General features: G+C 41.1%; 3 protein-coding genes across 8 annotated transcripts in view; 2 read left to right on the top strand and 1 right to left on the bottom strand.

The window, feature by feature from the left end:
* ikzf4 (IKAROS family zinc finger 4) overlaps positions 1-25,429 on the top strand; it is a 41,595-nt gene that overhangs the window by 12,467 nt on the left and 3,699 nt on the right. The window contains exons 1-7 of one of the 6 annotated variants that reach the window (XM_020615042.1): positions 20,373-20,397; positions 22,815-22,869; positions 22,952-23,059; positions 23,160-23,462; positions 23,566-23,733; positions 24,511-24,666; positions 24,826-24,957. In XM_020615042.1, coding sequence (XP_020470698.1) covers positions 22,830-22,869; positions 22,952-23,059; positions 23,160-23,462; positions 23,566-23,733; positions 24,511-24,666; positions 24,826-24,957 — 907 coding nt within the window. In that variant the 5' untranslated portion in view covers positions 20,373-20,397; positions 22,815-22,829. Of the gene's footprint in view, positions 1-20,372; positions 20,398-20,419; positions 21,563-22,261; positions 22,713-22,814; positions 22,870-22,951; positions 23,060-23,159; positions 23,463-23,565; positions 23,734-24,510; positions 24,667-24,825; positions 24,958-25,429 lie in introns of those variants that run through there. The other 5 variants (XM_020615003.1, XM_020615019.1, XM_020615011.1 and 2 more) reach the window with 5 other exon arrangements.
* Positions 4,460-17,897, bottom strand: lmbr1l (limb development membrane protein 1-like). The gene is made up of 17 exons (XM_020615052.1): positions 17,644-17,897; positions 13,487-13,571; positions 12,121-12,154; positions 11,649-11,788; positions 10,450-10,553; positions 10,209-10,332; positions 10,049-10,117; positions 9,894-9,958; positions 8,660-8,732; positions 8,474-8,557; positions 8,289-8,365; positions 8,118-8,195; positions 7,957-8,030; positions 7,679-7,769; positions 7,533-7,599; positions 6,753-6,914; positions 4,460-6,199 (listed from the first exon to the last, which is right to left on the bottom strand). The coding sequence occupies exons 1-17, from the start codon at positions 17,704-17,706 to the stop codon at positions 6,114-6,116; spliced, it is 1,476 nt and encodes a 491-aa protein (XP_020470708.1). The 5' UTR covers positions 17,707-17,897; the 3' UTR covers positions 4,460-6,113.
* dnajc22 (DnaJ (Hsp40) homolog, subfamily C, member 22) lies at positions 19,178-20,178 on the top strand. Its single transcript, XM_020615326.1, has 2 exons — positions 19,178-19,727; positions 19,841-20,178. Exons 1-2 carry the CDS (start codon positions 19,178-19,180, stop codon positions 20,176-20,178), a joined length of 888 nt encoding a protein of 295 aa, XP_020470982.1.

The raw sequence follows: 25,429 nt of genomic DNA, 5'->3' as shown, positions 1-25,429 counted from the left end.
CGCTCTGCCGCGTTTCAGCGTTCCTGGCCACCTTGCACCAGCCATTGGGTCTTATTAGAGTCCGGACAAGATTGCCCTCCCTTCCCTCTGCGCGCTCCCACTGCGACAGCACACGCCTCCAATTCAACCATAGTGGATAATGAAGTCCTTGAGGTTTTCTGGTGACACGTCCAGCTGTTACTAAGGACATATGATTAGCCAACATGTTAAGACAATGACCGGCCGCCAGCCGCTTCAGAATTTAAGGGTGAAGAAAATTCTTCCACAGCAAACAGCAAAGTTTAATCAATGACACTAAATCACCCAAATCCTACTTTTAAAATACATAACTTTTATATTTTATAGCACATACTGTCTATTTACAGTTGAAAAACCAAACTCTTATGTCAGCTGTGTATGTTTGAACCAACATGTCTTTCTGTTATTTGCTAGTCCCATCCATTAGAATGAACAGGTCAACTGGTAGGATTCTGTGCTTGGGTTATTAATAGACAGAGTTGAAGGTGAGGGTCCGAGAGGGAGCACAAGTGTTCAGCCTTGACACCTCTGACTGTGGCTTACAGTGCTGCCTTCCTGTGTTTGGGGAGCCAGCCCGACCCCCTGAACCTTGTGCACCCAAGACCTCTCCACTGGAAACACCCGCCGGCCACATGAGCATATTATTTTTATCCATTTCAGAACAATAGCTGGGAGAGTCATAAAATGTGTCAGATAATGCCAACGAGGGAGCAGAAAAGAAAAGAACCATTATGTCTCCGGGGTCTGTCATCTGTAATCACATACGGAAGCTTAAATTAATGATGGATTAAAGGTTGAAGTGTGTCACCATCCTATCTCTACCTTCCTGGAACACTCAATGCATCATGGTCAGTTTTTTTCACAGTGACGTTGTTTTAAAGAATCTTTAGTCCACTCACAACAGAGCTACTCTTCTGGATGTTTAGATACAGTACAAAGTTTTGTGTGTATGCATAGCTTGATGATTTGCTGTGGTTACATGCTAAAGATTAAATCATGATTAAGACATTCTCTTAATGTCAGACAGAAAAATTCTTATCTAAAAAGCACTTGTGAATAGCGCCTGGTCTAAACAGCACTTAAAAAACTGCTTTTGATGAGGCATAGGTCACTGAGCTCCACAGTGACCGTGGAAAGGTGTCCTTGTTAGGGAGGTTTCCAGAAGATCCCAGAATGTTGTAAGGAGGGGCTGCAAAGCAAAGATGCATCTTCCTGTCTTTATCATAAACATGGAAGAAGGCTCATGTCTGGGCCAGGCAACACTGATGATAGACATCAGCCTTCATGACAAATACAGGGAATGACTCAATCAAAAAGCAACAAACACTTTCATATCTACAATTGCCCACCAATGTTTCTCTTCAAAGCCTTACAAAAGAAAAGCTTTCCATCTGACATGAAAGAGAAAGGAAGGAAGCAAACATCTACGGCTTGGAGATGGAAATAAAGTCATTATTATTAGTTTTTATTTTGGTGCCCCATTGCTCCTGTGGCTTTTTGGCTCACTGCATTTTACCCCCCACCCCTATTTCAGGATGGGAGTACATGACTGGGTGAATGCTTTGGTTTCCTGCAAAGCCACAGCACAGAAAAACGAGATCTTTCCTGTCTGTGTTAGCATTCCCTGTTTCATTCTCAGATGCCTGAGTGCTTGCACCTGAGCTGGCAATCAAATACAAAACTAGAGCAACCAGAGAGTGCATATACAGTACCTCTGCCAAGGCACAACATTCGCTCACGCAAATGGGTCCCTTGTGAAAGATAAGATCCAGAACAACACAAAATGTGTCCTAAAATCCTTGATCCAGATCATCCTTTATGGTATGATAGGCAGTTATACTGTTACCATTCAAGAGTTCTCCCTTCATTATAGACCAAGATATGGCAGAAAATATGCATTATATAGGGTTTTCATTGTTAAATTTAAATGGCCATCAGAGCTGGGATCCAGATTGGATCTCGTTAAAATTTGTTCTGGTGATAGATATTGCCACCCTACATCCAGTATGTGTGATTTTGATAACCTTTGACGGAGAAAAGAATTTTTTAAATTTTCACCCAATGTTAAATCTTGGAATTTTTGATTGTCATTATTTTTTGTGACCTTTTCAGCCAAAATCTAATCACTTCTAGGGTTGGTCCCCACCAGTGTCTGTACCAACTGTGCTGATGATCCATTCAGCTGTTTGTCCATAATCCTGCTAACCAACAAATAAACAAACACACACAGAACCAAAAGCACAACCTCCTTGCTTGTAAGCCCGGCCTCCCGTCTTCTGTGAAGGTGTCACCAAAACCTTTCAGGAACACTCAAAAACTGGCTCAACTGGCAAATACTGAACAAGTGCAGCTAAAGATGATATTATGGTTGCAAGTGCTTTGTTAAGGGTACATTTGTTATAAGACAGAGTTAGGTCTTGAAACAATGTTGGCATTGATATCTCAAGTGTTTGTCTTGTCTCTTGGAGCTAAATACACACTCTGCAGGATCCACTTCCGCAGATGGAGGGTTGGGGGATGGAGGATGGGGGAGTCAAGGAACTGACACCTAACCACCTCCCTCCACTCTCCTAAACACACACATACACACCCATTCTTTCTCTCTGCCCACCCCTGCGTGGTCCGGTCTACTGTCTCTCACCGTGTTATCAGTGCAGGAAGAGGTAGGGTGGCGCATTCTGATGTGGTTGCACACAGTGGAGGATTTTTGGCTTATCATAACTTTGTGTTGAAGGTTACACACAGTACTTTACCTTAAACGATACACCTGTTTATATACTTATTTCAGGTGTATGTATATGTTGAGTCCAGATTTATGTTGTTTCGCGCTGCCTTGATATGAGCTTTAAAAAAAAAGAAGAGCAATACTGAACTCAGGTTGAGATGATGTACTGAAATGGACAATAGACTGAGATGGGTGGAACTTCCTGTCCCCAGACAAACAGGTCAAGGGTTAAATATGATGCTATACCTTGCGACAAAAGATGATTTACTTTGTATAGATTACATAATGAAGAGCATGCTTACTAATTTTATTAAATTGTGAAATTACAGGTTCCTTCCTAAAAGCATTCATGTTGCACCATTCAGCCAGTTACCCTACAAAAAGGCCTGTGAGAGTCAACTGTGTGAAGCAAGCGTGCCATGAGTGTGCATGCAGGATGGCAGACAGCTATGGCAAATGGACAGTGTGACCCATTATCAGTTGATTAGTGAGCAGGTCTCGCCTTTTCCTGTGAGTGGTTCTGTATTTACAAATGTACAAACGAGCGAATAACAGACCCTAACGCATTTGGCACCAACTTCAAACAGCCGATTGTCAGGAAAGCTAATCTGTGTCTTTTCCCCCCTTCACTCTTATGTTTTGACAATAAAGATAGCCTATCTCAGCGCATTATAAGCTACCCGCCTCCTGCCTTGTCCCCGATATGGCCGACAATCAGTCCAGCAGAGTGTGTTACCCACTGGGACTGCTGGGACACTTTGATTGCACTGCTATCAACCCTTAATATTTTGCTGCAGGGTGAGGTGCTATCCCAGTGTTTCTCCAACAAAACCCAATGTTAAAACTAATATGTTGGGTTGCTTTGTGGTGTCTGGGCACCGGCACAGAAGAAGTACCCAAGTATTATCTGCTTCCCCAGGCCTCTTCCAAAGAAAAATGTGACTAATGACTGCAAGTTGCATTTCTTGGATTGTTGTTTGCCCTCACATCTTAACTGACAGTAACACCCTCGGTTTGGTCGAACATAAATATCATAAAAACTGTTTTCCTTCAACACACACTGATAATGCACAGTACCTCTTTCTCAAACACACACACACACCTTATGTGTCACTTCCTCAAGAAATGACCAGGCTCCAGATGTGCAAGTACTGTTATGGCAACACTTGAGTTCATTTCCTTTTTGCAAAAGGAAACACAGTGCAAAACACAACCTAAACCAAATAAGCTTCATTAAAACATCCAACAAAAGAAAACAAGAAATGCAAACAAAAATCAAGAGGGAGAAATTAATCAGAGCTGGGGTTTTCTTGAAGTGACTTCAGAAAAATGAGATTAGGAAATGAACGACAAGGAAAAGGGATGGAAGAAAGGAGGTGGGTGGTGGTGAGGTAAAGGAGTGAATGTCACTCCTCCTCCTGATTTTCAGGGTCTTTATCTGACAGTTGCATCGGAGCAGGGAAAGCGTGGGCTACGGCTGTAGTGGCGTCGTAGCTGGACACTGCTGACAGACAGGCCAAAATATGGCTTCTTTCTGCTTCTGATTAAAGAAGTGCAACAAAAAGGGCAGAGGGATGCAGAGGACACCAGTCTCACACACATACCCCAACACATCAAAATCACTCACAATGATGTTATGCTTCATAAAATGTTACAATCATTTAACAGCATCAAAAACAGCTTACAGTAAAAGTCACCTCAATTTGTATCCAAAGGTTAAAAAGAGAGGTTTTTATTGCTTTCTGTTCATCAAGCAATGATGGTTAAAAATTCATTTTTAAGAAAAATTTGAAACAAAAGTAAACTTTTTTTTTTATCTGAGAACAAACTAAAGATTTTTTTGCCTCAGCTGTATCACATTCAACAGTGTTAACAGCTGCAAAAAATCCTAAAACAGTAACGACCCAGCATATCAAGCATAGATCCAAAATATATGCCTATAAATAATGATTAAAAACAGTACATCACAGACTTTGTGTTCCCATAAACAAAAAGAAAATTCCCAGAAAAAGTGACAGGAGTAAACCTCAGAGTGCTCCACACACGCTGTAATGAGCGGAGAGAGAATCTGACACAACAGAGGTTGTTGGGTTTGAGAAACACTGTCCCCTACGGGTCAAACCAGCAGCTCATAACCTGCTGATACAGCAGGCAAATGGTGGAACCTACACATTTAGGATGATGGGTTACAGCTGATGAACATGGCAGAATTTAAGTTGTCAAAATATAAAAACTACTGACACTAAAAGGATTTCCTGGACTGATAGTTACATTTGCTTTTTGAAACTGAAAACCATTTTCAGCTTCACCCAGTGTCAAGTAAAATAAAATAAAATAAAAAAAAAAACTTGCTCACACAAGTTAATAGAAATGATATATACCTGTAAGATTTTTAAAAACAATTTTGGTAAAGTTATAAAGTGTGCTTTTACTTATAAAATATTGCACTTCCCCACACAAAGTCTTAATACGTCACAGTTTGATTGGTCTAAGGCCGAACCGCCTCCTGACGAGTGTCATTCAAAGCTCTAGCTTGAGACAAATTAAAGCTTTCTTTAGTGTGTTGTTATAAATCACAGACTAGCTCTCAGACTCCGCAAGACTACTGTTATCTACAGAAACCCTGCTCAATAAACCACTATGGAAAAGGCTTATTCAAGTAATAAACTGGGTTTGTAAAAGAGCTCCAGCACTGAGACCATTACCCTACTCTCATATATTCACTGTGTAACTTGTGGATGCACAGAGAGACAAGGACCTCTGTGTCCATTAGCTTCCAATAAGAACATCCTCTCATTTACTTAACATAACACTGGCACAGACTAGACCACCAAACACATGGAAGTCAAATAACAAATCTTAAAATAGTGGTACAATCTAAGAGAGGAAAGTGTGGGGAAGCCAAGAAGAGAAAGAGCACTCAGTCAACCTGAACTCTACTGACTTTCATGTGTCAACAGAGCAACAGCTATCCAGTGGATCCTCTTTTCAAAAGGGGTTATGTTTGTGGAGGCAGGGGGGGATTTGTCTGCTATTGTCCACTACAGCAGGACTACCAATATGGATGTAATCCCTTTTCCCCTTGTTCCACTCGTAACCATGACTCAGCTAAACGCTTGCACCAGTACTTGTCCTTTCAGTCAGATAGCTGCACAAAGTTGGACTCTGATATAGTGTCACTGAGCACAACATCAAGCAGAGCTCCCACTGCAAACAGACTTCACCTTCCCCGGTCTCATCACACCAGATAACCCGACCCATCTATCAACTGGCAAAAGGACTGAACTGCATAGGCCTTTAATCCAACAGGTGCATATTTGAAGTGGCTCAGTTTCTAAAGGTTAGGGAGGGCAATGGTGGCAAGGAGAGGTCACTGGATTTTAGACAGTCCACTGGCCAGGAGTAGCCTGAAGGGGACGGTGGAGCGTGATACAGTTAAAGGCAGTCTGTGGAGGCCTGCAAAAACACAGAAGGAAAAAAAAGACCATAATATTAAGCAAAATCACAAGGTGGAGCACAAACTTTGCAAAGCTAAGAAAAATGGAGGTAAAAGGAAAAGTCTATTAATAACAGAACAAAAGTAAGTAGGGAGGCAATGGGAAAGTGCAGGAGAGCTGCCATGATGCAGAGATACTATCTGTACAGTGAGGAAGGGGACTGTGTGTGTGTGTGTGTGTGTGTTTGGCGTGTCCATGCTCTGACCACTTGTTTGTGTTGGGTGGAGGGTTAGAGGGGGTGTGTGCTGCGAGGGGTCTAGGGCAGTATGCCTGCAGGTCCCCAAGGGGACCTGACTCTCCTCTTGTCCCTTTACACTTTCCTGAACGAATTGTATTCTTTCTATCTGAGGAAGAGAGACAAGCCCATAGGGAAACTGGGCCAAAAGGTGGAAAAACTTATGACACAGTCCCATGAATTTCTGCACACACACACACAATCCCTGCGAGAAAAAAAAAAATGCACACAAAGTACTTTTTCTTGTTTCATAAATTCAGAATTAAAGTAGACTGACCAAAGGCACGGATGAGCTCCCTCTGAACTGCCCAGGTGACTGTCTTGATCAGGGAGGCAGAAGTGAGACCAGCAAACAGCATGTTGTACAGGAAGACGATGTAGAAGTTCCCAAGCCAGTTATACCGACCAAAGTCTCCCAGTAAATCGAAGCGGGTGATCCCTAACACAGTGGAGGCAAAAGTACGTTCCACAAGTGAATCAAATGCTCCAGCCAGGCCTCACCTGCTGCAGTATTCATGGCATACAAGTACCCTCTTGTGGGCATTATTAGAACTACATGTAAAATGTTTATCCAGCAACTCTGGACATTCCACACTAAATGCTGTATACTACACAGTTATTATACAAATGTGCTACATTCCAACTCTTAAAGAATAATCTTCCTGGAGTGGCTATACAAGAAATCTTTACCTTAAACAAAGGATAAGACTGTTTAACTAAAGATTAGGCTCTTTTTAAATGTTTTCCATGAGCTTATTTGAACAATCTCACCACTGTCCACAATTTATTTTAATGTTTTGCAACTCTAAGTAGCCAACTACTTTGTGACAATAATGCATATCAGCATCATACTAAAAATAAAGAAATGAAAGCATAATTTTTTAAAATGTATATCTAATGTTACTTTTCCCACTCGGATCATACTACATACTCAAAACCTGCTTAGAATTATGCCATCTATTCACTGCCAGGTTTCTGGTGGCACTGGAAAGACAGCCCTAGTGTGTAGAATGGAGTGGGCTAAAAACCGCATATGTCATTTATGCCATATTCTTACCAAGTGTGCGTGAAAACACTGGCAGTGCAGAGCTGAGGATGAGCAGGGAAACACAGTTTGCAATTATCTGAAACACAGGAATTCTGAGGTTACTATAAGAAGTAAACACTCTACACCACTAGTTTCTGATTATACCCGTCAGGTACCTCTGTGAGGTGGGTGTCTTGTGCACGAGGCAGGAGACCAGTGAAGAGAGGAGAACTATAGAAACCTACCACTGAGGACACCATTAGATAGCTTCAGTTCATTTTAAGGACAACACTGAAGAGTAATACACTCACAAAGGGAGTAAATAACGGTACATAAAAACACCGATGTGACAAAATGAGCCAAATTACACATGCTGGTCAAATATGAGTCAGAAACAAATGGACACTACCAGTAAACTTCGACTAAAACACTCGTGAATGGGATGAAAGGATACAGGATCAGGACTACTTGAACTGCAGCTCCCAGTGAGCCAAACATGGAGAAAGACGCCATTCCCAGGTGAGGGTCCTAAAACCCACAAAAATAATAATCATCTGTGTGCACATATGACTAGCTGTTCATCAAGCATGAAATATTCACATGCTCTTTCTTTACCTCCATTCCTCTGGGCAGAGCCGTTTCATCCAGGAGCAACTCCAGCACATTGAAACAGACCATCAGCACACACATCACCTGAAATTACACAACAATGGAAAAAACTGCCCATTGTTGATAAATGAAAGCTAAAGCAGAATGTAGTGACTGTACTGAGAAATAAGCATGTACCGTCAGTGCGAGGAGCATGAGCATGGCCAGTGGATAGCCCAGGTTTCTCTGCCATGGGGAGGCTTTCCTGCGCATCTCTGAGGGGGAAACAAGAAGGTAAAAACAAGTAAAGCAACAACAATAAATGATTTTACACTGTCATCACTACTGGAGAAAGTCAGCAGAGAGAAGCCTGTCTGTCTTACCCAGAGCGATGCGCTTGCTCTGGACTGTTAGATACTCTTTTTTCATTGCCTCCATGTTCAGCTTGACCCAGCATGTACTGCCACCTTCAGTCAGACACATGACAGGGACAGTCAGTCAGTCATCAGCAGGCTTTAAAATGAATCATCAGAGAACGGCAGAGGAGTGTGTTATGGTGAGCCACTCACACTTCAGTTTCCTGGAAAGTGACTCTTCCTCAAATGTAGTGCAGCTCAGTGTATCTTCTACATCTTCCAACAGCTAAAGAGGGGAGGATAACATCGATCAGGAAATTACAGTTCACAGCTGCAGCATGTGCTTATTTAAAGGGTACTCTATGTGAATTCTGAGCTTTCACTAGTGATGTCACTGTCGAGTTTGTTCCATACTGATAATATCTACAACTATTAAATAAATTAAGATAAAAAACTTTGAACCCAATGGATGAGTTCACTCATTTTGTTGATCTTCTGACCTTTTCCTCTAGTGCCACCACTAGGTTGAAATGCTGGCTTTGAGTAAATGAACTGTTAAGAGCTAAGGATGGATTACAATAACATTGGTGATTCATTAACCCGACCATCACCAGGTCTAAGTTTTACCTTGTCCGATACTTTGGTACGAGTAAATACTTGTAAAAACATTCTCACCTGCAGTTCACGTTTATTACTAATTAGCAAATGTTAACATATTTACAGCACATGCTGTCCCAAGTCCATACTACATATTAATTCTATACAGTATGTATCACATACTAATTGTCATACCACATTTAGAGCACTTAGAAAACCCTCAACCAATTTGTATTACAAGAAAATTCCAGTGGTCTCTGTAACGTTTAGGACAAAAACCCATCATTTATTCAGTTGCATCTATGCTCCACAGTTTGAGATTTGTAATAATCAGTTACATGTGGTTAACATGTAAGGGTGCTGTTATACATTTTGATTTTACCATGTACAGATTACAGCAGCGTTTATATACAGTCCCCTCATTTCAGGTCACTCCACAGTCATGTGGAAAGCAGCAAATGGATAAATGATGGGTCTCTGTCTCAAACATTAGAGGGGGTATGGAATACATTAAACTTATTTAATCTTGTGTTTTCCACCACACACACAATCACGTTATTTTAATTTTTTCCACCTATAAGTAATTCACCCACTTCGTTTGTGAATTACACTGGGGCAGAATACAGTGCATCAATGGCATGCTTAAATGTCGAATGGATTTAATATACATACTTTCGAAGTATACTGACTACACTACATAGCAAAGATCTGTTCAGACCTGTAGTATGGACTCTGACATAGTGTAAGACACGTTTAGCTCAAAGCGCCACTTTGCCTTAGTATAGCCTCACAGACCTGCAAGCATGGGTGCAGACTTTGTCTCGTTATAGACACTGGGCCTGTGACTCACCCGTGGTTTCACTAGCAGGCTGCCAGTTACATTGAACATTCGAGACAACCCAAAGGGAGTGCACACTGAGGAAGAAGCACACACACAGTGATGTGTAAGTGTCACACATGTCAATCTTTAGTTGCTCAAGTTAAGTGTGACGGAGATATACTTACACAAAAGCAGCAACACTCCAAACAAAGAAATGCCTGAGTACAGGTAGGGAAGGTAGTACTCCCACAGGTCTGAAATTCACGAGGAGAATGTCAGAAGCTACATTAGCAACTGTAAAAACCAGTTGTCACTGGATCTTCAGGTATGATTCCTGTGACTCACCATAGAGGCTCTTCCTGGCCAAGTTGTCATGGAGGAGCGCCGATGCTACCCACACAATGCCCAGCACAAGCAAAGCCAGCAGCAACAGCAGGACAGCTGCTTCATACACTCGGGCCATGACGCCCTACAGGCACAAAACACATACTCCCTTATCAAAAGATTAAATTGCAGATGCTCTGAATTTACAGTTAAGTCTTGAGTCAATTGTTTTGGAGTCTTAAGCCAATGCCAAAACCTGTACCTTTTTGGACCCCGCAAATCCCTCAGACTCTGTGAAGAAGTAGGCAAAGGGCATGAGGAAGACCAGGGACAAATTGGAGAAAAGAAAAACTAGGTTCCACAAGCCTGATAAGACAAAAAGTGGAAGAAGGATTTTGCAAATGTTAGTTTTCAGTACAAGCATTCATTATACAGTGAAGCATTTCAGCTGTACCTCTGAACACCACTAGGAGGTGCAATCATATCAGACAGCAAATAAACAAGATATGTGCAACAATTTAAAAATGAGTACTTGAAAGCTGAAATTATCATCAGAACACTTCTCACAGGAACTATCACTTCATGCCTGATTTACTTTACATTGCACTGGCCAATCTAAAAAAAAAAAAAAAAAAAAAAAAACACCATCATTCAATTAGAGCTGGTGGGCTTGACTGAGGTAAACAGCAGAAGACCAATGTTTTGACCCCAACAATGCACACAGTAAGGTCACTGCCACCCTGTCCATAACAATGATCTGTTTGGACACAGTCCTGTGTGCTGTGTATTGATTTTGGGGGTTAGTACAAGTGATCCTCATTAAATCCAGTGTTTCCGCAGCAGGCCAGCACTGCAAAACTGTTCCCGCTGCTGCTTCAGAATTTTGTGAAATATCATAACATCACAACTACATGACACTGCTATAGATCTTAATTTGAAATGATGGATAAACAACACAGAGACACGTAGCAACTCTGGGCTGAGGAGAGAGGGATAGAAGGGTGAAAAAGAAAGGAAAGAGGACAGTAGATTGAAGTAGCCCAACTAATGTTAAGTCAGATATATATTGTACAGTTTGACTCCAACAACCCGTTGCATACCCATTACTCTTTGGTCCATATCTCATGAAGTAACATTACTCATTTGCTTGTTGTGAATCTTGTTTTTTAAATTACACTCTGTTATTCACTCTGACCGCCGGCATATGACAGTATCACGTACATTACTTAACTAAATACACCAAATCTTACAGTATAGTTTTTTTGATCTATCAGAATGGTTGAAGACACACACACACACACACACACACACACACACACACACACACACACACCAACCCCCTCCCAGCGGAAACATTGAAATTCGATTCAGTTTCAAACAGTAATGACGTCTGTTGTTTGAAAAGATTCTCCTGAGTATCAACTGTTGCTTAGGTGCTGTCGCCTAGTGAAAAACAAGTACCGTGGATAAGAGATCCATTGAGCCACTGCATGTAGTAGCTCTGTGGGAAGGTGAGCAGCACCTCATTGGACAGAATGGAGATGGGGAGAAGGAGCACAGCACACACTGCAACAGATAGAGTGAATGTGCACAACCACAGCCTGTGGGAAGGAGAAGAGACAGGCCATTAGTGTAGTCCCATGTGTGGTTATGTTTAGCTGCAGGCACTTCAAAGGCTAGGATGGTCTTGGACTGAGATAACAGAGTGCCAGCGTGTAGGGGCAAAGGGCAGTCTGACTGATGAAATGTCCCCATCCCAATCAACAGCCACACACAAGACAGGGCAATAAATCCACTGTGAAGCGGCCTTTGGCCACTACTCATGTCACACTGACTCTGGTATCTGCTCAGTCACTCGGTCGGGTACTAATCACAGTGAGTGAGTGAGAACAGATTGCTGTGAATCAGCTAATCATTAAAGGTTCTTACTTACACAATTTTGTTGACAGTGGCATCTTCAGCATCATCTGAAAGAGCAGATACAGATCTATTACAAAACTGATTCCAAGTCATCAATTGAAATACTTGCTTTTTATGTATATACAATAGTGGGTTGCCACAAATATAACTTATGTTGTATGCCCAAAACTGTCACACTACAAATAAAGATAATTCCGACAGATTACAAAAGCTATACTAGAAGAATTGCTGTATTTAGTTAAGTAATGCACACCATAGTGCATGATACTGTCATTTATTCCCATGTAAATTTTGCCAAAGCAATCTGGTTTGAGGAAAAGCCTGAAGAGCAAAAACCAGTTTTACGTTTGCTTAAAGTCTAAAATAACACCGTAGAGTGGTATTGCACAATCGTCATTTAGCTACAGGGTACAACTGTTCTTCCATTACTGATGGCAAGTTGGACGTGCTACATCTGCTTCCAATAGTGGCAAGTTATTGAATTTATGTAACTGTCAACCCAGTCCCACTGCAGAACATCCAACTTGTTTTCAGTTGTAATAATAAAGACCATATTTTAGATCTAAATGCATAAGGTTATTGTTTATAAGCTACAAAGTTGTTGTCAATACCATGTTGACCATATTTTTCTAATGTCTGCACAGTGAAAAATAAAAGACTAATAGAATAGCAAAATACAATAAACATGCTTATTGAAAAGAGCTTCTTTAAGATAAAGTAGAGGGGCCTGAGCTACAGCTCAATGTACAACTGTATAGTTTCTTGCAACATTCATGACCCCCCCCCAAGCCTTCATCCTGACTCACAGTGACACTGTGTGAAGAAGTGTTTATGTGTTACCTAACAGGCATTCTGCACCTCTAGACTGCTCCAGAGCCATGGGCTGAAATGTGCAGGCTTAATACCACACTGACCTAGGCTATGTATAAATGTGTAAGATATATGCAACCTAGAACGTCTTTGTACAATTTTAAAAAGAAAACAATAAAATCTGAGTAAAGTTTATGAAGTAGGCCATATTAAATTTTATTACTTTAATAATAAAAAAGCTTTACATGAGGATAACAAAGACCTTGTTGCCTCTGGCATTCATTTACAAGCCTCATCTGCAAAAATGACCAAATAAACATTTCACTCAAAATAGAATGGGTTGTTTCTGAATAACACCTGTGCTTGCTTGCAAAGTATAACCTAGATACTCTGTGAAAACATTCCAAAACAGCAATGTAATCACCATGCATGTCAACACCATCAACTCCCCTCCCGGCAAGTTTCCATAAGCCTTAGTGGGAATCTTTCTCACAGAGCATTGTTTATGTGGTACAGCCTTTAAAATCCAGGAAAGGAGCGATTTAAAAAAAAAAATAAAAAAAACTCACCAGTGACAAACTCAGCAGTCTTTTTGAAGTGGGTAAGTATGAGGTAGGACACTATGTACAGGCATGTAAACAGGAGTACACAGATCTGGAGAAGAGACAGAAACACATTTCACACAGTTTGAGATCTTGGCTATAAAATGAGACAGTGTTATTTCTTTTATTTGCTTAAGTAGATAATCACATGAAGAAAGTGCAGCCTTGTAAACAAGCCATCGCATTCTGTCCAATACTACTGATGAGCAACATATTTATTGAGGCTGGCTCACATCTCTGATTTTGTAGATTCTGCTAGGTCTTAAATGTGGGGGTGGATATGAAGCACAGATATCAAAAGCAACCAAGGACACTGAAAATACATGGAGAGGGGAAATGCATCAAAAAGTAAACAGAACAGACTGAACTGTTGCAGATGGAAAGAGCCAAAAGCACTATCAGTTTTGCCAAGGCCAGGAGAGACAGATGGAGCCTGAAGATTACCACTGTATCTTAACAAAGATGTGGTGGCGAAATGGATGACTGATAAACTGAGTAGGATTAAGGAGAGTAAAGGGAGGGAGGGTTTATACCAGTGATAGATAGCTTCCAGAATGCCTGTAAAGATTTTCTTACCCTACACTAAATCTACCAACAAATTTAGGCTAAACCTACAGTACATTTACTGAGCAATCCGTTGTCTGGCATTTCAGCCTAAAGAATGAGGTAAATCCCTTGTATGACCATTATACAAAGCAAGAAATACATGAAAAGAACCACACGTTAGCAAAAATGTATCTCCACATGTTTCAAATTAATGCTAGTTCCATATAATCCAAGCAGCAGAGTGGACAGTTTGTAAAAGCCTAGTCATTGCACTCGATCCCACAGAAATGAAAGCATCCAAAATTTTGACTGGTAGTGTAGTATATCCAAATATATCTAAACTGTGTGGGCCTGCCTGGAAAATAAAAATGCCCTCGCCACAGCAAACAAACTGAATTTGTAGACATCAGGTTGACAGACATCAAAAATCATGTTGGCAGAAAGAAACCTTGTGAATGAGAAGACCATACTGCAATTTAACCATTGCACACATGATTTTGTCGTACTTGCTCATGTTCACATACGACTCACATTTTAGTTAAATCTGTGCATGCATGGCTATGTTGTGCAAGGGGTTTGATTATTCTACTAGAATGTGTCATCCAATTTTTAGCAGCTTGACAGAACAGTATACAACTTTGAACAGCAACTCAAATTCCAGTTAGTTAAGTCCCAGCCTGTCCTTAATTTAACTCAAACAACAAAATTGCAGCTCTTTAATGTCCCTCCTCCTTCTCTCTAAAGTCTGACCGAATGCTAAGAAACAGATCTGCAGCGGACTATTAAATGTACAGTCATTTAAGTATAAATAATACAGTGCTCAAATAACTTCAAAGGGTGATTTCATATGTTAATGCACACTGATGCTGCTTGTCACATTTCTTTAACGCAAGATCTTATCAAGACCTTTTATCCTGCAACACACTGATCCATCCTGGTCTCTCTAAGCTCAGGGTGGGGGCTCCCACACCATATCATAGACAAGTTCTTCATCTGAGACCAGACACATTTGTCAGATGCTCTTATGCAAGATGTTATACAATGCTGCACCATCTGGTAAAGATCACATCTTCCTATTGATTAACTGGTTGTTTTGCTTCATCATCCATTTATGTAACGCTCGGTGGGTACCATGTGGCACCATGTGTGTGAGAATTTAGCTGATAAACACTATTCTGCTATTTGGATGGTTTTCAAATGCTTTGAACAGATCCTGAGCTGGACCAGCTTTTGGATTCTCAGACAACAAAAAAATCTCCCCTGTATCCAAGCAAACACTAGTAGAGATTGTTTGCAGATTATAGATTTAGAATAATTCTCACAAATCTCCTCTTTCAAACATTTTTTGGTTACATAAGATGCTATTTATTAAATGGAAATGTAACATTTTAATACTCATTATTTAGAGAGAGAATGTTTGGGGTGTCTAGAAAAATCTCCTGATTTTAGCCGTAATTTGCTCTATACTAACACTCTTGGTGTCTACTTTTTGATGTGTACTGCACAAATTAGATTAAATAAAACAACCCTCTATCTCCTTTCCTCTCTGCCAGTTTGTTTATAGGTCCTATATTTAAAAAGGTTGTTACAGATGGGATGGTTGTTACAAGGGAGATCGGAGTAGTAAATAGGAGCTGAAAAACCAGTTTTCAGCCAACGACCCCTCATCTATGTGGAGAAGCCTGAAAAACATGACTAGCAACAGGAAACTACCCACCCCCGCTGTGGAAGACCATCAACTGGCAGATGACCCAAATGTGTTTTACTGTAGGTTTGAGAAGCAGAACTCCACACCCCTCACCTCAGACCTAGCAGCTACTCCACCCTAAAATAACCTCCCAGCCCCCCGCCCCTGAAGATCTGTGAAAAGGATGTGCAAGGCCTTGTTAAAAAAACAAAAGATCAGAAATGCACCGGGCCCAGATGGTGTGAACCTCTCCTGCCTGAAAGCTTGTGCTGATCAGCTGACCCAGATCACGGGAGCTGTGTAACGTCCCCTCCTGCTGCAAACACTCCACCATCATCCTGGTTCCCAAGAAACCCTCCATCAGCTGACTGATTTACTACAGACCTGTTGCCCTGACATCTGTAGTTATGAAGTCCATTGAGAGACTGGTGTTGGCCCACTTGAAGGACATCGTAGACCCCCTGCTGGCCCCCTGCAGTTTGCCTGCCAGGCAAACAGGTCAGTGAATGATGCAGTCAACATAGCACTGCATTACACCCTGCAACATCTCAACTCCCCAGAGACCTATGCCTGGTTCAACCTGTCAGTGGATCACTAGCTTTCTGACAGGCAGGAAGCGGCAGGTGAGGCTAGGGAAAACCACATCCAGCACTCGGACTATCAGCACAGGCACTCCCCGGGGGATGTGTGCTCTCCCTGCTGCTGTTTTCCCTCTACACATATGACTGCACCTCAGAGGACCCCTCTGTTAAACTCCTGAAGTTCACAGATGACACAATGGTCACCGTCTCATTCGAGACGGTGACAAGTCGACCCACAGACAGGAAGTTGAACAGCTGGCCCTGTGGTGCAGTCTCAGCAACCTGGAGCTGAACATGCTCAAAACAGTGGAGATGACAGTGGACTTTAGGAGCTATTGGGTTTGCTGCTTCAGTTATTCTACCATATTCTTTGTTCTATGTCCTTTTTCCTTATTCTAGAATAATTAATTTGTATATCATTTAATTAATCCCTAAATATAGGTCAGTTTCCTTGCCTAATGTAGAGATACATGGTTTTTGCTAATCTTCTCTTTCAATAATACAACTTTGGCTACACGTTCCCCCCCCACCACACCCTCTCTAGTTACAGTTGAGCAAACAAGACCCGATACTGAAATACGCAGCACAAAAGATGCTGACATTGTTTCTTCCTGTTATGCATCAGCAATATCGCTAGTCTTTGGAAATGAACTGCCAATGACAACCGACTGGGCCTTTTAGGGTTTTAAACATAGATATCCACGTGTCTGGCTGTGTTTAAACCCATATTTCTGGCAAATCTAAAGTTCAGCGGGGACAGTCGGTGCTACACAAAATAGAGTCGATCACTGAAAGAGTGCGCACAGCAAAGATTAAATGCACTATTATCAGTATAGCAAAACAGAAATTGTACATTAGGGTGGGCCAAGACATGGTAAACAGATAACGGGAAGATGTGAGAAGAGACTCCAGCCGTTATAAATTGAACAGGAAAACCCCAGATGCTTCACGATATTCCTGTGCCGCACACACCACTATGTGCGCGACCAGGTGCATCCGTGCAATACACGTCTGCACGGGTCGTGATACAGACGCTGTAAATCAATATTCAGAAGATAAAACGAATTTCAAGCATTAAACTGACCAAAAAGTCAAGTTAAATTTGTTGTTACACATACTTGTTCTTCAACGCTGCTATATATACTTACCACATCTTATATCTCAGCGTAAACAATCGTAAAACCATACGAAACAAACTCTTATTTAAGCAACGAGGCTTTCACGCGGTGCAAGTGGTTGAATGTATTGTTTGCGACCCTAATATGCATATTAACAAACGGCTCTTTAGCCTAGCGATAGCTACTACTTACTATGGTCTCCCGGACACGGTTGTGGAAAAGTTGCTCTCTAACCGACACGTCGTCCGTTTCCATTCTCCGAAACCATTACAATGTCCTTTCAGGCTTAAAGGCACTGGGGGGGGAATAATGACAGAGTTAAAAGACGCAGCATCTCCTCAGAAATGCAGTGAATATGTATCTGCCCAACCAGGATGCAGTTACAAGGCTGAGTTAGCGTCGTGCCACGCTCAACTCTGATAGAAAAAGGAGGAGGGACCTCAAGGGGCGGGGCTACACAGAGGAGAGGAAGACTGGTCAGCCAAAGGTAGCTGTCAATCATCATCATTAGTTTGGCGTCATCAGATTGGTGTTATTAATATCCAAAGGTGTGTTACATACTGAACATACCCGACAGGGTTAAACCTTAAAAGTACATGTGGGCTACTTGAAGATTCTCTGGCACGTTTCACAACAATGTGACAATTAAACGTTAAAAGTACATGTGGGCTACTTGAACATTCTCTGGCACGTTTCACAACAATGTGCTGTACACTCTGTTACATGGTGTGGACAGATTAACCTCCTAGGGGGCCCCAGGAAGAAAAGAGAATTTTTATAAGGCCCCTGTTAGCACTCTGTACATGGCAGTATAATTATTTAATTACTAGGGGTGGACTATACCACAGAATTTGGATTGGATCCCAGACCAAGTAGGCCAGTACTAGGCCACAATCACTGGTGCCAATACTGATACTTTTTCATTCCCACCAAATAATTTCTCCAACATTAAGCATTATTTTACTCTTTTCTAGTAATCTAGTAAAACTTACTTCTTCCACCCCTAATTTAGGTAACTTCAGGAATAGGCTTTGGATTTATGAGATTATCTGTCTCATATGAAAATCAAATATAGGGCTTTAGGTTACAGTTCAAGGTTCTTACTGCACTATTTGTAATGAATGATGAACACATGTATGTGTTCTTTGTTTCTTACAAATGTCCTCTTTAGCCCATTTTCTCACCTTATCAGTGAACACGAGTAAAGGGCAAAATTGTGTGGCGTGTTGAGGCCACAGACCATTTCACTGTAATAATCCAAAGTCCAACTATTGCAACAACATGCAGTAACTTCAACTATAGAAAGGACTAGAAAGGATTTATCGGGATAAAGATTTGAAATTATGTGCTTGGTAAGTAACCTAGTTTTTATTAGACAAAACCGAATAGATCTTAAGTGTATAAAAAGTAATTATTGAAAAGTCATCTATTAAAGCCTTTTTAACTGAGCACTTGCTTATAGAGAAAGGTTGGAGTCTATAGTTTTTTTTTCGTATGACATTTGATACTCAAAATACATGTGTAATAACATGGACAGATACAGTGTATAAAATACTGTATAACACAGCCTTGTAATGACGTGAGAGCTTGGGAACAAAAACAAAAATGTGATATGATAAAAAAAAATGTCAAGGTAGACTTGAAGATTAGACTAAATTATTGTGTTACTCCATTGCAGGTATTCAAGAATGACTACATGTATGGGGAATGAGCCACTGTAGCCAGGATGGTAAAAAGTGTAATGGTAGCTTATGCCCTGTGGGCAGTAGGTGGACCCCTGGGCCTTCACCATCTGTATTTAGGAAGAGACAACCATGCTCTGTTATGGATATTAACCCTGGGAGGCTTTGGGTTTGGCTGGGTCAGAGAGGTCATACGTATCCCTGCTTATGTTGGTGAGGCCAATCAAGTTGCAAAGAAAGAGAGAAGAAGATCATCTGTCATAGCCACTCCACCCATAAGCCCTGTTAGATTTGCTGGACAGGTGTGTGTTGGGATCTACTTTGGTACTGTGGCTCTGATAGGACTGAATTCCCTCAGTTTCTTCTATTTGATAGTTCTGCCTTTATTTGTGGGTGCAGGGGTACATCTAGTGTCAAGCGTTGGCCAACAGACCTCTGATCTTCAAAAAACATTGACTGCTTGTTTCATAACATCCCCAATATTCTATGGCAGTACCTTATCACCCCTTCCTATTAGTCTGGCTGCCAGTGTCACGGCTGCACAGCACCGCAGGTTCAAGCCTCCACGAACACCTGGGAAGGCACAGGACCTGGGTGAGAAGATGTCACAATGTGACAATATCATTTGACGTCCTTTTAAACAAAGACAACATTGTGTCATTTTCTTTTAAGTCCTACTGAAATAAATTTTTTCCTCTTTTGTCCAGGGCCACGGCTTTACAGGCTCAGTCTGGCTTGGCTGGCATTCTCAGCTCCACTGGCTTATTGTGTTTTCTATAACACCACAGCAACACTGTACTACCTATCTGACTGTGTAGCAGTAATGCTGGATATTTTCTGGTTTCTGCCATGGCTCAGAAGTGTACTGGAGTACTTTCTTTTAATGCCATATCGAATCTTGTGTGCTCTCACTGGAGGAGGGTATTATGAAGAGACCTGGAAGAAGGTGCTGGAAATACTGCTCAAAGAGTACACTGAGAGAGAAAAGGAAGCACTGCAGGTGAGCATTCACATATCTCTGAAAAGGTTAAAAATCACGAGTTAATGCTTAGCTATAGATTCGTCATAGTTTGAGGTGTATACTGTTTGTCACTCTGTACATTACCAGTGAGTAAACATATTGCTCTAGCATAGTCCTAATTAATAACCTGTGAATTTGGAACTATGTTGCAGGTATTGTCACTGGAAGCAGAGGCTTCTCTTGAAGACATACATCGAAGCTATAGGGAACTAGCCAAAACATGGCATCCAGACCACAACCCCAGTAAGGATGCGGAGGCAATGTTTGTGAAGATCCATGAGGCTTATGAGGCCCTTCTGCGTTGGCACAGGCCTGATCGATTCAGATAGTTGCGCTTTGTTTTGCATTACCTGGCTTGAATAGTTACAAACGCACAATCAGGGATGATTGCAATGTTTCTAAAACATTATTTTTTATTTTCATGGTAATAACATATAACCTATATAATAACCTACTGTATATTTGCTCTTGCATTTCACAGTTGTCTGATTGGGTCAGAGCTGGTCTGCCACCTTGTGGCACTATACTTGTAATATCACCATAAACTATTTCCTCACAACAATTTTACTTATGGTTTCATGTGTGCCTGCTTGTTCCTAAACGCTAAACTATCACTGCCCTGCACATATCGCATAATATTATATTCATAACATGAAAACTAAAATTTATTTGTAAATGATGTACACTGTGTAATAAAGGGGTTAGGGTTACTGTACTGAGAAATGTAAAATAACCTGCCTACTTTATTCTCCACAAGCATTTCCGGAGGAGGCTTTGATCATAAACGGTGAATTTTCCAGTAATAACTGTACTATCTCTAGCAGGCTAACTGGCTAGCTCGTAGCCACTGTTTGCCAATACAGATATTCACACGCAACAGTCTAAATAGTTAATGGTCTGTTGAGACTATGAGTTATGACATAACGTTATCAATACGTTGTGCCACCTGGACTGGGAGCTGACATGCATCGATGCATTCGATAATCATTGAATCAAGAGATCTGTTGTACAATTGTCCGGTCTGTATCCCAGCATGGGCCCGGAAGTTGTTTGGGATTCCCAGGTAAAAAAAAAAAAAAAAAAAAAAAAAAAAAAAAAAAAAAAAAAAAAAATCCCGGAGATGCTGTCGACGCCTGGGAAAACAAACAGCTATCCAGACAATTAAAAAGGAAAACACCGATCGGTCGCCAGGTAAGGAAGAGGCTTGTGGACTTCACCGCGGCGCTCGGTAAGACCATCCATCGATTTTAATTTGGAAGTACGGCATGTTTTTGAGTAGCTGATAGGGTGAGTGCCATTTGTCGTGTGGTCGGGTGCCATAGCAACGGCACATGAGAAGCACTGTATAGCCCAGGCCAGCTTGACGTGCTCGATGTTGGATGACAGCTGCGTTTATGCGGACAATTCAGTCAGTGGCAGCTCCTGCAACACATTGCCGTTGTGTCTCGCCCGTTCATGAGCTGATTGGTGTCATAACGGACCTAAACGATCGCTAAAACAAGTAGCTACGGATATGTGAAGTGGCATGATAGTTAAATGAAAATGTATATATTTAGCTGCACAGTCGCCCATCTCGGGCAGAACGTATTGTCAGACAAGGGTCGGTGCTGGTGTGCGTCCCTTGTTAATCGCCGTGCCCCGGTGTGACTGGTGCGTCTCCGGGCTGCAGCAGCGCCTGTTGCTCCCATGCACGGCCAGCGCGAAGATGTACATTTTCCCTGCGACGTGTTGTCTCCGCCCCCCGCTCGGTTCACAGTCTCCTCTGTCCAGTGTTGTCATCCATTTGAGCAGAAGATGCAGTATTGTACATACTGGTGTTTCTTCTCCCTCTTTTTTTTTAAACATTGTGCTCAACTTGAAATAAAACAGAGCATCGTTCTGGTTATGTAGAACATAGCCTACTGTATGTCTGGAGATGTACTCAGCACTGCCACATACCTCACTTTGTTGTCTGTTGTGGTAGACTGCTGTTGTTCCGCCTAACCTATACAGTGCCCTAAATGCTGCTCATTATCATTATTACATTTTTTGTACGACTATTTATGGTTGGCTTAAAATACTAAAAGTTTTCTAATGTGATTTCTAACATCTTTATATAGTATAATATTTTATTTTTTTACATAGGCTCATATGTATTCTTTCATTCTCTGCATCCCTGGTTTTGTTTTATTCCATTTTTTTCCAGCTTTAACACTACATCTATAAAGTATGATATTTTCTCATTTTAATTGTGTTGCAATGGATTGCACTGGATTGCTTTTTAGTGTAAAGTGTACAGTGTTCCTGCTATTTTGTCCAACCCCCATTCAATTTTAACTCCTCCTTCAACACTCTTGGCCATCACCTCAATAAATCTCATATTCATTTGCAGGCCATACTGCAGAAGAGTCTACATGATACCAAAACAGCTGAGCCAACCCAATTTTACTAGATTAGTGTGTTACAGTGATCTTATTTTTAGATACTTGGAATTGAAAACACAAAGTTATCTGTTTCCTAGCCTTATTCTTGAACCAACAAACAGCTGCTAAGCATATTTTACATCTTTAATACCTAAGGTAATTTTGATGTAAAACTAAGATAATTGGATCTTTTTCAAATGATCATTATGAAATGGAAAAAATCATATTTACAGTCTGTTTTTAAATCATATTTTTTAGGCATCTGGTGAGAGAATGAATGCTGAAGAATGCAATGGACGCTCATACGCACAAGGTAAGTTTTTACCCTGGAATAACTACAACAGTCACTAGACTTTAATGTTTACTTTAATAACACAGGCATCATATTGTTTCAGGTAATGGAGGAGAGTCATCAACAGAACAGAATTTTTATGGTGGGCTGCATGGCCCCGCAACGAGATCTCCAAACAGTCAGCAGTCCTCACCACACCGCTCCTTTAGTGGTCAGTTAGTATTCCTTTGTTGCATTGTGTCTACATGTTCATTAAAATTATGTATGAAGGTAAGTGTGTTTTTTTTTTGTCTCATTCTGTCCCTACACAGCAAACTCCATCAAGGTTGAGCTGTGCAGTGATGATGAGTCACCTGGTGCTCCACAGTCGGAGAACAGAGAGGCTGTGATGGATGATAATAGGAGGGAAGACAAAGGGGATCCCATGGATGAAGGAAGCGCAGAATATGCTGGAGCAGGAAGAGACAGAGCAAGCATTTACAATGAGATTGCCAGTCCAAACGCTGCCTCACCAGGACCCATCCGACTGCCCAATGGGAAGCTGCAGTGTGAGGTTTGTGGCATGATCTGCATTGGGCCCAATGTGCTAATGGTGCATAAGCGTAGCCACACAGGTGAGAACAAGCCAGCAAGGCAGTGCTTATCCCAGTACATACATAAACGTAAATGCCTACAAATAAAAGTGATATTTACCTTTGAAATCCTGTGTGTTCATAGGAGAGAGGCCGTTCCAGTGTAACCAGTGTGGGGCTTCGTTCACCCAGAAGGGGAACTTGCTACGTCACATCAAGTTGCATTCAGGAGAGAAGCCTTTCAAATGTCAAATTTGCAACTATGCTTGTCGCCGGAGAGATGCCCTGGCTGGACATCTACGCACACACACAGGTAGCTCAGTGAGCTTTATGTGCAATACAACAGAACCTAACAACTCAAACTTATTCCATGATTTTTTCATATACTGATTTGTTCAGGTGTTGAACTTGACGGATGTAGTGGTTATAATATTATAATATTATTCCTTATTTGTGATGAAGTATACCTTATGAAATGATGCTAAACCGCAGAAGTGCGGATTCATTAGAATGGACCATTTCCGCCTTCTGTGAAGCTCAGAGGAAATAGGGCTTTTTTACCAGAATCTACTGTAAAACACATGACATAATATGACATTTAACAGTTTGTGAAAACAGGAAATCCTGTTGGTGCTTTCAATTTGTGAACACACGTTCAACAGGTGTTCAAATACAGTTCTGGTGCAGTAGGTTTTGGTCGATCTCAACAGGTCTGAAAGGTCATTTTCAAAGAAAAAATTCATGCAAACTGGATTTCAGCAAATTGACGTCAGTCTTTCCGACTGGTGGAACGTTGCGGTGAAGGGTTAGGCGTTTTTCTGTCGTCATTGGCGAGCAACATAGCATAATTCCAGGAATTGCCAATCAATGGGTAGGTTCCTTTCTCTCAAACATAGTCAATTTTATCTTTGTTGAAAATAAAATAAAATAAACAAATTACCCCTCTCATAAACATATGATTAAACACCAATGTGAAATTGTTATACCAGTTCTAGACAAAAACTGTCTCTGCATTTGATCATCTTGGGTGAAATTTTGGACCTTTTGTCTGACTTGGAAGAAATCAGTTCAGCTTTTTGTCTTTGAACAGCTGTCTCTTCTCCAACGGTGGGAAAGCCTTTCAAGTGCAGCTCCTGTAGTCGCAGCTACAAACAACAAAGCACACTGGTGGAACATCTAGAGCGCTGCCATAGTTATCTGAAGAGTCTGGACCACCAGACAGCAGTTAATACACAGACAGCGCAGGGTAACACATCACACAAACATAAAACCCACTAGCTTTTATAGACAACAAACCTGTATGTTTCTACAGGATTGTACACGCAGATGTACTGAATAAAGCAAGTTTATCGTATTTATACAAATATGATAAACCTGACGAATGATGAGGGCCTTCTGTTTGCAGGAGAAGAATCAGTAAATATGGAGACGATTACTAAACCTGTGCTCCAGCCATCCAATGACAGAAATCAGTTTGTGGATAGACTGGCTATTAGCTTCACCAAACGCAAGAGGTCAACACCACAGAAGTTTTTGGGTGAGTTGTTTTTTAATAAAACAATTTGTAAAGAGGGGTTTTACACAGATTACACACACATATTCTATTTTTTTTTTATTTCAGTTTCAATTATATATTAATAAGAATATATTTTTCAGCTTGATAAGGGATAAGAACCTGGTCTGGCATAATACAACTCCAAATCAGAAAAAGTTGGGAGGGTATGTAAAATCAAAATTAAAACTGAAATTAGTGATTTCTAAATCATCTGTGCCCTGTATTACATTGAAAACAATACAGCAGCACATTATTTGATGTGATACCTTATAAATTTTATTCTTTGTTCAAAATAAACATTCACTTCAGTTCTGATGCCTGCAAGCTGGATGACCATGCTCTCTGGTCCCTTCAGACGGCACTGCATCACGAATTGTCACTCTTCTATAAGTGATATAACCACATGAGCTCAGGATTTCTTTGGCACACCTGTGTCAAGCACTACAATACATAA

This window comes from Monopterus albus, unplaced genomic scaffold, assembly GCF_001952655.1.
Source record: "Monopterus albus unplaced genomic scaffold, M_albus_1.0 scaffold6.1, whole genome shotgun sequence".
In the NCBI taxonomy this organism is placed as follows: domain Eukaryota; kingdom Metazoa; phylum Chordata; class Actinopteri; order Synbranchiformes; family Synbranchidae; genus Monopterus; species Monopterus albus.
Note: the sequence above shows the minus strand (reverse complement) of the source record. Positions and strands in the feature narration are given on the sequence as shown.

Bases quoted from the DNA above. Each gene is read 5' to 3' on its own strand.
- dnajc22 (XM_020615326.1), top strand. From the start codon at position 19,178: ATGGTAAAAAGTGTAATGGTAGCTTATGCCCTGTGGGCAGTAGGTGGA. The intron at 19,728-19,840 runs GTGAGAAGATGT...TCTTTTGTCCAG, and splicing joins TGGGAAGGCACAGGACCTGG to GGCCACGGCTTTACAGGCTC.
- lmbr1l (XM_020615052.1), bottom strand. From the start codon at position 17,706: ATGGAAACGGACGACGTGTCGGTTAGAGAGCAACTTTTCCACAACCGT. The intron at 8,031-8,117 runs GTAAAGAAAGAG...TGTGGGTTTTAG, and splicing joins CTCTGCCCAGAGGAATGGAG to GACCCTCACCTGGGAATGGC. The intron at 7,600-7,678 runs GTACCTGACGGG...CCTGTGTTTCAG, and splicing joins AAGACACCCACCTCACAGAG to ATAATTGCAAACTGTGTTTC.